Source organism: Solanum tuberosum, unplaced genomic scaffold (genome assembly GCF_000226075.1).
Source record: "Solanum tuberosum cultivar DM 1-3 516 R44 unplaced genomic scaffold, SolTub_3.0 scf00047, whole genome shotgun sequence".
In the NCBI taxonomy this organism is placed as follows: Eukaryota; Viridiplantae; Streptophyta; class Magnoliopsida; order Solanales; family Solanaceae; genus Solanum; species Solanum tuberosum.
This window is the reverse complement of record NW_006238973.1, coordinates 1,240,596-1,255,231: the sequence shown is the minus strand read 5'-3', so window position 1 is coordinate 1,255,231 and position 14,636 is coordinate 1,240,596. Positions and strand designations below refer to the sequence as shown.

The following is a 14,636-nucleotide window of genomic DNA, read 5'->3' as shown; positions in this document are numbered from 1 at the left end:
TAAAAAACTAACAAAAAATGTGAAAATATGTGAATATATATGAATCATTTAAAATTAATCATTTACAAAAAAAAATTATATTCAGTAATGTGGAATAAACATTTTCATTTTGTCCCTACATAAAATTAAAATCTAATAACTAATAACTATAAAAAAATATAGTAACATTAATTAAAAGTCCTATTTATTTATGGACGTATAAAATTTATTAGAAATTCAGCTATTGCACATTAATACTTTGGTTATAACATTATCAATTCACTTCATTATGACTTATTATTGCAAACATTATTCACACCTCCTTTAGTTATAATATTATTATGAATTCTCATACTTATTACATTAATTATTTATATCTTTCATCTTTCATTATATTAACTTTTGACCAATAATTTTTCATACTATTATACCGCCTCTATATATGTAATAACACGATGTTGTTATTTTTTCTTGGACAAATCATGCTTGGTTGAATAAATTGAAAATCGTTTACAAGTATATGAACTATATCTTTGTTGGGTGTCAGATAAACATGCTATTATATATATGATTTCACATATAGAATATATTCTTTAATTTTAATTTTTAGTTTTTTCATAAAAGAAGAAGAAGAAGGAAACTTTTATCAGTTAACTATGGATAGTCAGATAACTATATTTGATTTATGTACACAATCTATCGATAAGTCAAATATGAGAGTCAACAACAAGAACGTCATCTATTATGTTATAACTTACAAAATAAAATTAATATACAAAAGATAGTTCTAAAAAAATAAAATGAAGTTGTTCTCTTCACATGTTCATATGACATCTAAACAGTTTAATGTGGAATACACGTGCAAAGCACATCTGGTTAAATGATTAAAAAAATACACAATAAATATCATCTATAAGGTAATATTAGTGAGATACGATTAATTACATGATTTAACCTCATCAAATTGAAATAAATATATACATTATTACATTTAACTAATAAAAATTTTCACTGACCATCTTCATAGGTTCGCGTGAATAAGAGATATATATGACGATCCACATCGAACATTCACTAAAGAATCTGCAATATTATTTTGTGCAAAGCTAATTATTCAAATCTTCGCTTAAATAATCAAATACTATTTACTATGACATATATTTTATGAATTGGTAATCACGCGCAACACACGTGTCGAAAAACTAATTTATTCAAAATGGTCCAATTCACAATTAATTGGTTATGCAGATGCAGGATATTTGTCTGACCCATATAGAGGTCGATCTTAAACTCGATGGAAAATGAAATAAATCCTGGTAGTAGTTCCAAGTTCAACAGAAAATGGGTTAGTTGGTGGTCCTGAGGGGGTGCTGTATCCTCCTATACTAGTTAGGAGTACAAGCAAGTCATCAGTTCGTTTAATGGGTGAATTTGGTGCTGTGACCATTGAGCGATTTCAGCAAGAGTGGTCAGACAGACTACTATAGTGAGTCTAGAATAGTCAAATTTCTCTATAATAGCGTCATTCGTCTGGATATATTTTGACTATTATTGTAGTGAGATGCTGTTATACAAAACATATAAATAACATAATATGGAAGTTGGTTTCAAAGGAAATTTGACGGTTATAATGAAATGTTGTTATAGAGATGAGTGATGAACCTGTAGAAGTATTTTGATAAATTTTGACTATTCTATTCTGCCTCGTTTTCATCTCTTTTTCGTTTCTTCACCCTCGCTTGCATCATTTTCAAAGCATATACAACGTCCTTCATGGTTGGCCTCTTGTCTGGATGATCGGGATTCAAGCAGAGGAATGCCAGAAGTGTGATCTCAAATGCATTTGAATAATCAACTTCTTTGAAGCACTCATGAACCAAATATTTTTTACCAAGTTTAGCCTCATCTATAGCGCACAGATCCAGCTGATAAGGACCAGCACAGATAAACGCATTCTTGGCTATCAGCTTTAGCAGTAGAATGCCAAATATATAAACATCAGTTTTCATCGTCCGTTTACCTGTATCTCCATCCAGAAAATATAAGAACATAACCGCATTTAGTACAGAAATTACAACAATAACAGCATAACCAGTGTAATCCCACGAGTAGGGAATGGGAAGGATAGACTGTACAAAGACTTTACCCCTACTCCGAAGAGGCAGAGAGACCATTTCTGATAACCCTTGGCTCAAGTAAAACACTTCAAAAGGACAATATACTAGTAAAGTAGACAGCAGATAAACTATGTAAAAGTTACTATGCCATATAGAACAGCAAACATGATGAATATTCTCCACAAGGGGAAAGCTCAAGGAGAAGTTAGAGAAAAGGTTGGCATCACGGCAGATGCAAAATTTGTCAATGGGTGGGAGATCGATACTAATTAACAGTGCGTTAGACAGCATTCCAACTTTCTACATGAGACTATTTCCCAGATCCAGTAAGATATATACTGAAGCAGATTGATAAGGATCAGGAGGAATTGCCTATGGGAGGGTAACAACAAGTTTCACAGGCCAAAACAATCGGGAGGATTGGGCATAAAAGATTTGGTTCTTCACAACTAATGCTTACTCATGAAATGGTTATGGAGGTACCCTCAGATGGGACAAACTCTATGGAAGGAAGTAATCAAGGCAAAACATGGAGTCCAAAATCATTGGTGCTCCAAGCTGTTCCGATCCCCTCATGGCGTGGTGTAGGCCTATGGAAGAGTTCTGATGGAGGAATCCCAAGTCTATTTCAAATAGCACGTGAACCAAATTCTTCCATTTCTAAGAACAAGGAAGACAGCACCTGGAATTACTATTCAGACTGGGAAATTTAATAAGTGATCAACCAGTTCTCAAGGCTAGAAGGCCAAGTGATAAATGTCCAGGAAGCAGACAAGTTAAAGTGGGGCAGTGACACGGATGGTAATTACGCAGTGAAAGCAGGCTATGCAAACTCATATGCTCCTAATGAAGTGCTTTGTAACCGGTCACGGAGTTGATATGGAACAAAGATCATATGCTTCAGCTGGATAGCCCTTCATGAAGCCTGCCTCACTCAAAACAAGCTTAAGAAAAGAAAATTTCAAACTGCCAATAGATGTTACATGTGCCAACAGAACCTTGAGTCTAACAACCATCTATTTTACATTGTACAGTCGCTGCTGACTTATGGAGTCTGTTTATGTCTATATTTGGTATTAATTGGGTAATGCCACATAGCATCAAAGAGGCCTTCGAATGCTGGTGCATAAAAATTCTATGTACCAAGCTTGCTACATATATAACTTGTTCTGGGACCGGCTAGGGACTTTTCAAGCCTAGTCATTTGACTATTTAGGTTTATCTTAATCATAAAGGTCTTCTATCATAGTTTCATAACTAAGCATGGCCTCTATCTGGCATATATTCCAATTAGAGAACAACAAAAAGAAGAACATAAAGAAATGGAAAAAAGTGATGAAACCTAGACCTCAAAAACAAACAGTGTTGCATCATGCGATACAGAGAAAACTACACGAAAAAACTTAAATCAATAGCATGAAATTATCAGAGGTCAGAGAAAACATGCCATTCTGAATATCTGGACCTTCCCAGCCAACACGAACTTCTACAGGAATTTCAGTATCTTCATTCACATTATTTGATACAAACCCAAAGTCAAATACTTTTATGTTTACTTCCTGCAATCCAAAACCAATGTAATAATAACGCGTAAAAATCTTGAGATATCTAAAGGATATAAAAAGTCAAGACGACGACCAAGTGTTCATCAACCTCACCTCATCTATCATAATGCATGAATCACTAACATAGCCAAATGCAATCCCCTTCTCATGCAACCATGAGAAGAGATCAGCAAGTTGCGTTGTCACTTTCATCCGATCATCCCACCCAAAGTCGTCTGCAGACGAGAAAAAGAAAATATAAAGAATGCGCTAAAAAGCACAAAAAAGTCGGACAAAACAGTCGTTCAACATAATACTCAAAGAAGTAAGTACCAGCCAGAAGCACATTCGACAACACTCCGGTGAATTTTGCATCGTAGACAACTGCAAGCCTCGTATCAAAACAGTACCTATACAACTCCACCAAATTTGGATGCTTATTTGCTCTTTCATCCGTTAATAACTCGATCTCATCCTACAAAAGAACCTCTGACATCATTTAACCAACAAAAAAATTAGACAAGAAATCAAATTTAGACCTATCTCGCAAACATACACAAAATTTATATAGACGTGGAGCACACTCAGGTTTCATAGGAAAGAGATAATCCCATGTCTTTACAATAGCCGGTCGTGCTACAGTTCCTTCAACAATGGTGCCATGGAACAGTCTTCCTGTAAGAGTCTTTTGAATTTCTCCACGATTCTTGTAATTAGTCATCTTGTCCAACTCGAAGTAGCTGCAATGCTTCACCTCACCAACCATCATTGGCTCGATGGAGAAGTCGAAGCTGCATTTTGGCAACCAAAGAAGACGGATGACTCAGAGAAATCCCACAAGTGTGGTCTGGGGAGGATAGAGAGATTGTTTCCAAATGAAGCTCGGCTCAAGTGCAACAAATCCAATCCAAGTAAAAAGACAAGGAAAATATAGCAATCAATAAAGTGAAGAACCTACAAGAAAGTAGTGCAAATTTATCTCCTTATCATACAACAAGACAACACTCCCTTACCTGCTTAACCACCTTTTGCATGCCCTAATACGAGACCTCCCTATCTAAAGTCATGTCATGTATGTCGTATCCCCAATACTAGACAAAAGAGCAACAACAGAACAGAACAGAACCCTATATTCCATACCAATACTTGAAACTCAATCAAATAACTATTCAAACCTTTCGTAACGCTTGCATTCTTTAAGAAAATAATTCATATAAAGGTCAGGGTTGGGACGCTTGTTGAGAGGGTGAGGAAAACTCGGCAGAACTAAAGATCCCTCGTCCAAGTTGTACATTTGGAACGCATAAGGCGAAAACCCCCATTCTGTAAACTTCTTTCGGATCGCCTCAATTGACACACTCTTCTTCTCCTTTTCATCTCTCATCTCACCGTCCGTCGCCATATCCATCGTTTTCTATAGCACACACGGTTCAAATTCGAGATCTCATTATGCTTATGTATTATTATGCCTATGAATGGGAGTAGGGAAAGGAAAAATGAGAGGTAGAAAATCGAACCATCACAAACAAGGTGAAAAAGTTTAATTTTGGCTTAATCATTATTGAATGTGTATGGTTGTTACGTATCGTTTCATAATATATCGTATTATTTTAATGAATACAACATCTTTTTTTAAGGCTCATGACCTCTTTCCATGACTTTATTTTATGATCGTAAGGATCCATTCATATTTCACATATAGAGATGGATTACATCATTTCCGTTCATTACATAATGGCCACACATCAACAACATGAAGAATGAGTTTACAGAGGTTGCTAGATCAACAACATAGACCACATTCATTTAGAACCTACATGACTACTCTAAATCTTGAATTCGCCTCTGATTGTGACGAACTATATATGAAGAATTGCTAGATCAACAATGAGCAGCCTATGATTTAGTGAAAACAAAACTAGATATAATTGTGTCAATATTTTGCAACTCCAGCACTCTGAGCCTTCCCTAAAATCGACTCGATGCTGCCATGGAAAAGACCTAAGCTTTTCGCTAAAGCAAAGCCGCTATACATGCCATCAACAGCTGCACTTACTATCCCGCCAGCATAGCCTGCTCCTTCTCCGATAGGGTAAAGCCCTCTTAAAGACGTGCACTCGTAAGTGTCAGCACTTCGCGAGATCTGGACAGGGGAACTAGTTCTTGTCTGTAATGAGGAAGAAATGAAAAGTTACCACTTCGGTTCAAGAAGCAAGAAATGTGCAAGTTATTAACTCCAATGCTTTGTTTTAATGAATACAACATCTTTTTTTAAGGCTCATGACCTCTTTCCATGACTTTATTTTATGATCGTAAGGATCCATTCATATTTCACATATAGAGATGGATTACATCATTTCCGTTCATTACATAATGGCCACACATCAACAACATGAAGAATGAGTTTACAGAGGTTGCTAGATCAACAACATAGACCACATTCATTTAGAACCTACATGACTACTCTAAATCTTGAATTCGCCTCTGATTGTGACGAACTATATATGAAGAATTGCTAGATCAACAATGAGCAGCCTATGATTTAGTGAAAACAAAACTAGATATAATTGTGTCAATATTTTGCAACTCCAGCACTCTGAGCCTTCCCTAAAATCGACTCGATGCTGCCATGGAAAAGACCTAAGCTTTTCGCTAAAGCAAAGCCGCTATACATGCCATCAACAGCTGCACTTACTATCCCGCCAGCATAGCCTGCTCCTTCTCCGATAGGGTAAAGCCCTCTTAAAGACGTGCACTCGTAAGTGTCAGCACTTCGCGAGATCTGGACAGGGGAACTAGTTCTTGTCTGTAATGAGGAAGAAATGAAAAGTTACCACTTCGGTTCAAGAAGCAAGAAATGTGCAAGTTATTAACTCCAATGCTTTGTTTTAATGAATACAACATCTTTTTTTAAGGCTCATGACCTCTTTCCATGACTTTATTTTATGATCGTAAGGATCCATTCATATTTCACATATAGAGATGGATTACATCATTTCCGTTCATTACATAATGGCCACACATCAACAACATGAAGAATGAGTTTACAGAGGTTGCTAGATCAACAACATAGACCACATTCATTTAGAACCTACATGACTACTCTAAATCTTGAATTCGCCTCTGATTGTGACGAACTATATATGAAGAATTGCTAGATCAACAATGAGCAGCCTATGATTTAGTGAAAACAAAACTAGATATAATTGTGTCAATATTTTGCAACTCCAGCACTCTGAGCCTTCCCTAAAATCGACTCGATGCTGCCATGGAAAAGACCTAAGCTTTTCGCTAAAGCAAAGCCGCTATACATGCCATCAACAGCTGCACTTACTATCCCGCCAGCATAGCCTGCTCCTTCTCCGATAGGGTAAAGCCCTCTTAAAGACGTGCACTCGTAAGTGTCAGCACTTCGCGAGATCTGGACAGGGGAACTAGTTCTTGTCTGTAATGAGGAAGAAATGAAAAGTTACCACTTCGGTTCAAGAAGCAAGAAATGTGCAAGTTATTAACTCCAATGCTTTGTTTTAATGAATACAACATCTTTTTTTAAGGCTCATGACCTCTTTCCATGACTTTATTTTATGATCGTAAGGATCCATTCATATTTCACATATAGAGATGGATTACATCATTTCCGTTCATTACATAATGGCCACACATCAACAACATGAAGAATGAGTTTACAGAGGTTGCTAGATCAACAACATAGACCACATTCATTTAGAACCTACATGACTACTCTAAATCTTGAATTCGCCTCTGATTGTGACGAACTATATATGAAGAATTGCTAGATCAACAATGAGCAGCCTATGATTTAGTGAAAACAAAACTAGATATAATTGTGTCAATATTTTGCAACTCCAGCACTCTGAGCCTTCCCTAAAATCGACTCGATGCTGCCATGGAAAAGACCTAAGCTTTTCGCTAAAGCAAAGCCGCTATACATGCCATCAACAGCTGCACTTACTATCCCGCCAGCATAGCCTGCTCCTTCTCCGATAGGGTAAAGCCCTCTTAAAGACGTGCACTCGTAAGTGTCAGCACTTCGCGAGATCTGGACAGGGGAACTAGTTCTTGTCTGTAATGAGGAAGAAATGAAAAGTTACCACTTCGGTTCAAGAAGCAAGAAATGTGCAAGTTATTAACTCCAATGCTTTGTTTAAAAATCGAGTTCATCGCTTAAATGGTCATCAAACTATTGGAAATAGGTGAACACAGTTACTTTTTTGTATCAGAAACGTTATTTATCTTTTGTTATTCACTCGAAAAGTCATATTTCTTTCTTTTGTATCGGAAAAGTGGCTTAGTTTTTATTTTTCACACAAAAGGTCAGTCTCAATCCGGAAAGTGATATATCCGGACACTTTTAAAAAGAAGAAAAAAGCAACCTTTTGAGTGAAATCGCAAAAGGTACTAGCTTTCCAGATACAAAAGAAAGAAAAAAAGACCTTTCGAGTGAAATAACAAAAGATAAGTGACTTTTCTGATACAAAAGAAATAAGAGGGACTTTGTTCACCTATTTCCTATAGTTCTGTTTAAGCAATGAACTCTCCGAAAATCCATATGTAAAAATAGATTACATGCTTAATGAATTTAGAAGCATGTAATTTCCGAAACATAGAGCAAGTAAGTATATGATTAAATAAGTTGGGTATCACAAAGAAAGGTATGCATTACATTACCTCTACTCCATGAAGAAGAGCACTACTTGAAATAAATCCCGGTAACTGTAGTTCCAAGTTCAACAGAAATGATGTTAATTTTCCGAGACGAACATTTAGTGATAATGATATATCATATTCTCAAGACAGGAAAATACCTCTTTGTCAAACTTCAAAAGTGATTGTTGTAAAGAGTTGGTTATGTGACTAGGGAATAGTTCATGGAGATTTGTTGCCTTTACTCCTAATCTATAACTGGACGATGGCACTGACGTCCCTGTAAAACGAATTTTAAGCCAGATAAGTATTTCTTGTCCGCTTCCTGCTCTTCCAATTCAAACGGACTTCGTAAAAAGTGTGTAGTTAGCAGTCCCAACAGGGGTGCAGCATCCTCCTATAATAGTTAGCAAGAGCAGCCAGACAGACTACTACAGTGAGTCTAGTATAGTCAAACCTCTCTACAACGATGTCATTTGTCTGGATATATTCCGACTGTTGTAGTGAGATGCTGTTATAGGAAACATATAATGTAACATAATATGAAAGCCGGTTACAAAGAAAACTTGACCGTTATACTGAAATGTTGTTATAGAGGATGGATGTTATAGAGGGGTCTGATTGTAACTAAATGAGTGATGAACCAATAGAAGTGGTAGCCATGGGTATTTACTCCAAATATTTAACCCCCAATAATGCCACCAACCCCAACAAAGAGGTTTACCTGACAATTTGTTGTCGAGAAAATCGGTCACCGTTTGAACAGGTACCACGAAATTGCCTCCGCCCATTGCAGCTGCCCTTCGCTCGAACATCCTCTAAAATCATACAGTCGAGATGTAAATACTTGCAAGTAAAATATTAGCAAATGATAAATGTCTTTAGTTTTTACTTGTTTTTCCATATAATGTTATGGCTTCTATCTTCTGCCATCAAGATAATGCCAATTTTTTCAAAATAAATTGACTTTATTTCTCTTTCAATGTTAGAAATTACTCAAATCTTCAGATCTCGTTCTATTTGATGCATGCCAATCAAATCAAAGTACACGAAGTAAATAAGCAATCAGCTCAACCGTTTCTCGTTGAGGCAAAGACGAATTCTTATAAATTGATTGTTCTTCCCAAAATGTTGGTAATTTATCTGCTTGATTTTCATTAATTCTCAAGAAGTTTGATGTGAACCTCAGAATTCCAAAACGAGTTCATTTACCAGTATGGACAGTTAAGGAGTACCTGAAATTCAACACCAGCGAGAGGTCCGTGCAAGTCCAAAGCAGCAAAATCCTTTGACGAGACTGTAACAACAAGTGCAGCATTTGCCCATTTAGATGACCGTCGGGAAAAGGACATTCCATTGATACAGAGCTCCGATGGATTAGTACTTGTTAAAACTACCTGCCAAAATCTTGCCAAGTAAATTATATCGAAATCGACACTACATGTCTTTCGGATATCACCAACTTAACATAGGCATATAAACATTTCTAGTTGTTGTCATCACTAATCTACATTGTCTGTAAGTTGGGTCTAGGGAGGGTAGGATGCACGCAGACGTTTTCAATAGACCCTCGGCTCAAGTGCAGCAAATCAAAGTAGTTATGAAAAAGGAAATACGGCAGTGAATAAAAACATGACAACTAATAAAGAAAGCAGGTTGGATTTATGTAGCACGAGACAGAATAATATAATTAGAAAGTTGGAAAAGCATAAGCAAATGACGAATCATAATATCATCAGCAATTATGAACAAAAAGTAATTGTTGTACCTGGCCACCAGGACACATGCAAAAGGAGTAACAACTGCGATTTCTTGGTGCAGAATTTGAAGGCAAAGCAATATCATTTGTATTAACATATTCAACAACCTTGTAATCAGCAACAGGAACTTTTCCGCGTCCACTTTGAACTTCATTGGCCAATCCAGAATACTGAATATTATTGGACCAAAAACACGAATTGTTTTCATGTTAAATGCCACGATATAATTGAACTTAGAGAGGAAAATAACAAATACTTGCTCACAGATAATGAAATAGCTTAGGAAGTCGAAGGACAACTCTGAAGTGCCAGAGGGAAAAAGTTAATAAACTATCACAAATAAATTAAAGATTGATTGTGTTCAGTAACAAACCTGTATGCTGTTTATTAATTCTTGAGGATGCTCAACCCGCAGGCCGACCTGCAATTAATACGATTTATTAGGAGAATGATTGTATCTTTGCCGATGATGGAATACCAACGAGATTATAGCAAAAATCAGAACCACGAGAGTCAATACTAATGAACCAAAGACATCAAGGAAAAAGTAACGGACAAGCTCACACACAACACAAAGACAGGATTGCAACCCCAGCATGCGCTACCAAGTAGTCCAAGGAATTATGATATCTCAAAAAATAAAGGAAAAAAGAAAACAAATTGTTGATAAAAGTGAGGTTTCGATAACAATATAAAGATGAATACAAATCAGACATTTCCTTACTTCCGCTAACCATATTTTGGATTAAACTCCACAAGTGAAGTTTCTTTTGACAATTGGTAAGTAGTATTCTTCAGCATTAAGGAAATGTTGGCCAGTACCAAGGCATAAAGCTATAAGCATATGTACACTTTAGATAAAACACAAAAATTATAAATGGAAAGAAAAGAGATATAAACTAAACATATATATTTATTATGGACAGGAGCTCACAGCAAAATCCTTTTCAACAAGGCTGACCCCATGAGAAAGAAGCATCTGATAGGTATCGCGTGCAGAATGCCCAACTGCGAGAACCACTGCATCGTACCCCAACTGTTGGTTCATGGAGTGCGAGCTGTTATCTCTTGAATTAGAAACTTTGACACCCACCACATGCTTATCCTTGACAAGTAAATCATCTACCCTTGTTCCAAACATGATGGTGACCTGACCATATCAGCAATAAACAAAAATTCTTACAAGTCTAGAACTTTCACATTTCTTTCCTAAGAGGCATAAGTTAAAAATTACTTACACCCAACTTTTCAAGGTATCGACGGAAATTTTGAAGAAGTGGAACCAGTTTATCAGTTCCTAGATGAGGTTTTCCATCAACCAAAATTTTCTGTGGAGCTCCAAAGTGGACCAATGTTTCCAAAACCTGGAAAACAAGAGCAAGGTTGAATGATAAGGATAATTGACAGAATAAACACATGTAAATGAGCACATAGAGAAGACTGCATATGTAAACAATAAAAAGTGAAATTTTCCAGGACTAAGCAACTTACTGCTAAAACACTACCACTGTTTCTTCCAATTCTAGTAACTAGCTTCCCGTCGCTCCAAGTACCTGCACCACCCTGTCACACATAAGTCCTTCGTAAATAAGTAGCTAATGAGAGCCAACATCTGTAACATCATACAATCTATTTGACATCACAAACCAGAGGTGGAAAACCAGTAAGGTGCTGAAATTGCATACATATCTAAATCACTGAGAGCAGTTACTCGATCCAAGCACTAAAGCATCTCTTTTCAAATCTCACAGTGCAAGTACAGAAATACAGATTTGATTAGAATCTGATTTGACATTAATCTATTTCAAAGTAAAAAAAAATTGTTCAAAATTTAATATATGGCCTGTACAACATCATGTACATCTTAAGAGCAAGGAGAAGATGAAGTATGGAAGAAACACTGAACCAGAAATATTATCAATTTAAGGGCAGCCCGGTACACTAAGTTCCCACTATGCGCGAGGTCCAGGGAAGGGACGGACCACAAGGGTCTATTGTATGCAGCCTTACCCTGCATTTCTGCAAGAGGTTGTTACACCAAGCTCCCCTTCAAATATGTCTATTTATACAAGAGTTTCAAGAATAATCAGAAAAATTATTTTCATTTGTTTGAGGGCAGTCCTGCTAGTTTTCACATCAATGGGCAATATACTGGTTAATAGCATAATAATGAGTCAAACATCTTATCCTATAACTTAAACAACCAATTTGCTACATATTTTACTCCAATAGTTGAAGGTGATGAAAACTAAGTGCAGCGCAAGACATGTTAGTCCTGATACAATTAAAGGAGATCCTATAGAATTTTAATCAGGTCTAACAGGAAGTACTACGGCAGTTAAAGTCTGGTATTATTCAGAATACAATGAAACCCCAAAAGAATTCTACTTCGGCCAAAAAGTTTAGCGTCCAGATCTAGTGACAGTCAGCTTTCACATTGAGTGTCCATGTTTTGGCATTGCAACGACGAAAATTAGTTCTTGAAAAGTATTTCGAAATCATTAAGATCAAAATCAGTCATTTATTCGGTATTCTTGCCTAAAAATATTTGCCCATTATATATTTGTAATGTCACGAATACTTTCATGTGCTGCAACAATATAAGTCAAGGATAGTTGCACAAAACAAACAGAGGCAAATTGCAGAAATTAATCTCAAGAAGCTGGAAAAACCTTTGAAGGAAATAAGTGAATCGGGATATAACCTCCCCAAAGCAAAAGTTGCTCTCCTCTTGCAATATCCGTCGAACAACCAGAGCACCAATGTCACGGCCCCTTTTCTCAACGGCTTCTCCCCTTTCCATCAGTGTAACATCTGCACCAAATTCAGCAAGCACAAGAGAAGCAAACAACCCTGCAGGCCCACTTCCAACAACTGCAACTTTTGGTTTTCTATGACTTGCATTCGTATGTGATCCATTGCAGACATTTCTATCTCTGTGTTCTGAAGTAGTTGCATCCTGACCCGACTTTATGCAAGCATGTACTATGCTCATTATGTCACCAGAAGTCCTGTCTTGAGGCAAATGCTCAATTAAGCCAACCTTGGGTTCCAATTCAGAAATGAATTCCCAAGTACGAGGCTCTAAATTTAGTAGTTTATGGACATCCACGTCAACTGTATAAACAAACTTCTGTTCCTTTTGCAACTGCAATAAGGTTAATGTAGAAGTTAAGTATATCAACAACTGTACCTGTTACATATTTTGTTTCAAGCAATTCAATGCTAATGCTACAAATCACTAGCATCATTGTCCCTGCAGTCCTACACTATAATCAAGGATACATCCCATAATAAGCTCAATTACATGAGCATCCTAAAATGGTAGAAATAAGTATACGGAAATCGTTGATAGAATATGCTCTAGGTCTGAATATGGTCTCTTTTTTTCCTACCATCTTTCCTTCAATTCAATACATTATAGCGGAATTAACTTAGGACAGTCAATGTTCATTGACGACTGGAAGGAAATAAAGCAAAGAGCTAATGATGGAGAAAAGAGAACCTGGAAAGCATATACTAAGGAGCTACCTCATCCTCATGTATACACTTAAATATCTTAATTAGATCACAATAAACAAGATCCTGTCAAGTTTTTACTTGGAAACATGCAATTGATTGAAACATTTTTTTTATAAGGACAATTGATTGAAACATTTGAATCTATTGAACCACTTTAGTGCTTGGTCCAAGAAGTTCTAAATTCGGTTCTCCTAAGTTCTAATGGAAGGATGCAAAGATGTATCTTGCATCTCAGCTTAAAGAGCTTGAACTGCTATAAATAAATGAAACTATAGATGGTGGGGTATTTGGATAACTTTTTTCTGGTCAATGTGATCATGATCTTTGGGTTTTCAGATATGCCAAATCATATTCTGGATTAAGCACATTTTTGCAATGGACGGAATGACCCTACAGATTCATAGTCTAGATTTTTCACTTAAACATGGTCTTAGAGCACCATATGGTGGTTATTGTTAGAATAAGAATAGGTTTATACAATCCTATTAGAACAAGAATAGATTTATACAATCCTATTAGAATAGGAATAGGTTTATACAATTCTATTAGAATAGGAATAGGAATAGGAATAGGAATAGAAATAGAAATAGAAATAGAAATAGGAATACTAAATAGTATCCTACTTGGTAAAGGATTGTATTCTAGGGTCTATAAATAGGGTCTCAATGTAATAATGTAGACACAACAACAATTCAATAATATTCTTCTCCTATATTTCTCACATGGTATCAGAGCCTCTTCGATCTTGGTAAACAATCAAAGAGCTTCCGCTGCTGGCGGGCGACTATATCCATATATGCCGCTCGTCCGGCCAATGATTATGTTAGCAAAAGTTGGGTCACCGTGTATCTTTTCGGTGACTATTTTTTCATATCTAATTTGTGTAGCACTATGCCATCATTCCGGTGACTACTTTCTTATATCTAATTTGTGTAGCACTGTGCCATCATTCCGGTGACTACTTTTTCATATTTAATCTTTGTAGCACCGTGCCATCATTCCAGTGACTACATTTTTGTGTAGCACTGTGCCATCATTCCAGTGACTAC

At 36.4% G+C, this 14,636-nt stretch overlaps 2 protein-coding genes across 2 annotated transcripts in view; both read right to left on the bottom strand.

Annotated features, from left to right (window-relative positions):
- Window positions 1-1,580: 1,580 nt before the first annotated feature.
- On the bottom strand, window positions 1,581-5,116 carry LOC102605270 (probable receptor-like protein kinase At2g42960). Its single transcript, XM_015307042.1, has 5 exons — window positions 4,816-5,116; window positions 4,197-4,431; window positions 3,974-4,115; window positions 3,755-3,876; window positions 1,581-3,655 (listed from the first exon to the last, which is right to left on the bottom strand). The coding sequence occupies exons 1-5, from the start codon at window positions 5,046-5,048 to the stop codon at window positions 3,500-3,502; spliced, it is 888 nt and encodes a 295-aa protein (XP_015162528.1). The 5' UTR covers window positions 5,049-5,116; the 3' UTR covers window positions 1,581-3,499.
- Window positions 5,117-5,284: 168 nt separating this feature from the next.
- LOC102604692 (uncharacterized protein Cbei_0202) overlaps window positions 5,285-14,636 on the bottom strand; it is a 12,547-nt gene continuing 3,195 nt past the window's right edge. Inside the window, exons 3-13 of the mRNA XM_006343552.2 lie at window positions 12,770-13,213; window positions 11,557-11,628; window positions 11,304-11,429; window positions 11,000-11,215; window positions 10,439-10,486; window positions 10,074-10,235; window positions 9,541-9,702; window positions 9,030-9,123; window positions 8,467-8,585; window positions 8,330-8,374; window positions 5,285-7,724 (exon numbers count right to left, since the gene is read on the bottom strand). Coding sequence (XP_006343614.1) covers window positions 7,491-7,724; window positions 8,330-8,374; window positions 8,467-8,585; window positions 9,030-9,123; window positions 9,541-9,702; window positions 10,074-10,235; window positions 10,439-10,486; window positions 11,000-11,215; window positions 11,304-11,429; window positions 11,557-11,628; window positions 12,770-13,213 — 1,722 coding nt within the window. The 3' untranslated portion in view covers window positions 5,285-7,490. The remainder of the gene's footprint in view (window positions 7,725-8,329; window positions 8,375-8,466; window positions 8,586-9,029; window positions 9,124-9,540; window positions 9,703-10,073; window positions 10,236-10,438; window positions 10,487-10,999; window positions 11,216-11,303; window positions 11,430-11,556; window positions 11,629-12,769; window positions 13,214-14,636) is intronic.

Excerpts from the sequence above, each read along its gene's own strand:
- LOC102605270 (XM_015307042.1), bottom strand. The coding sequence starts at position 5,048 with ATGGATATGGCGACGGACGGTGAGATGAGAGATGAAAAGGAGAAGAAG. Across the intron at positions 3,877-3,973 it reads GTCGAATGTGCTTCTGGCTG|ACGACTTTGGGTGGGATGAT; the intron begins GTACTTACTTCT and ends TCTCGTCTGCAG. Across the intron at positions 3,656-3,754 it reads CATGCATTATGATAGATGAG|GAAGTAAACATAAAAGTATT; the intron begins GTGAGGTTGATG and ends TTTGGATTGCAG.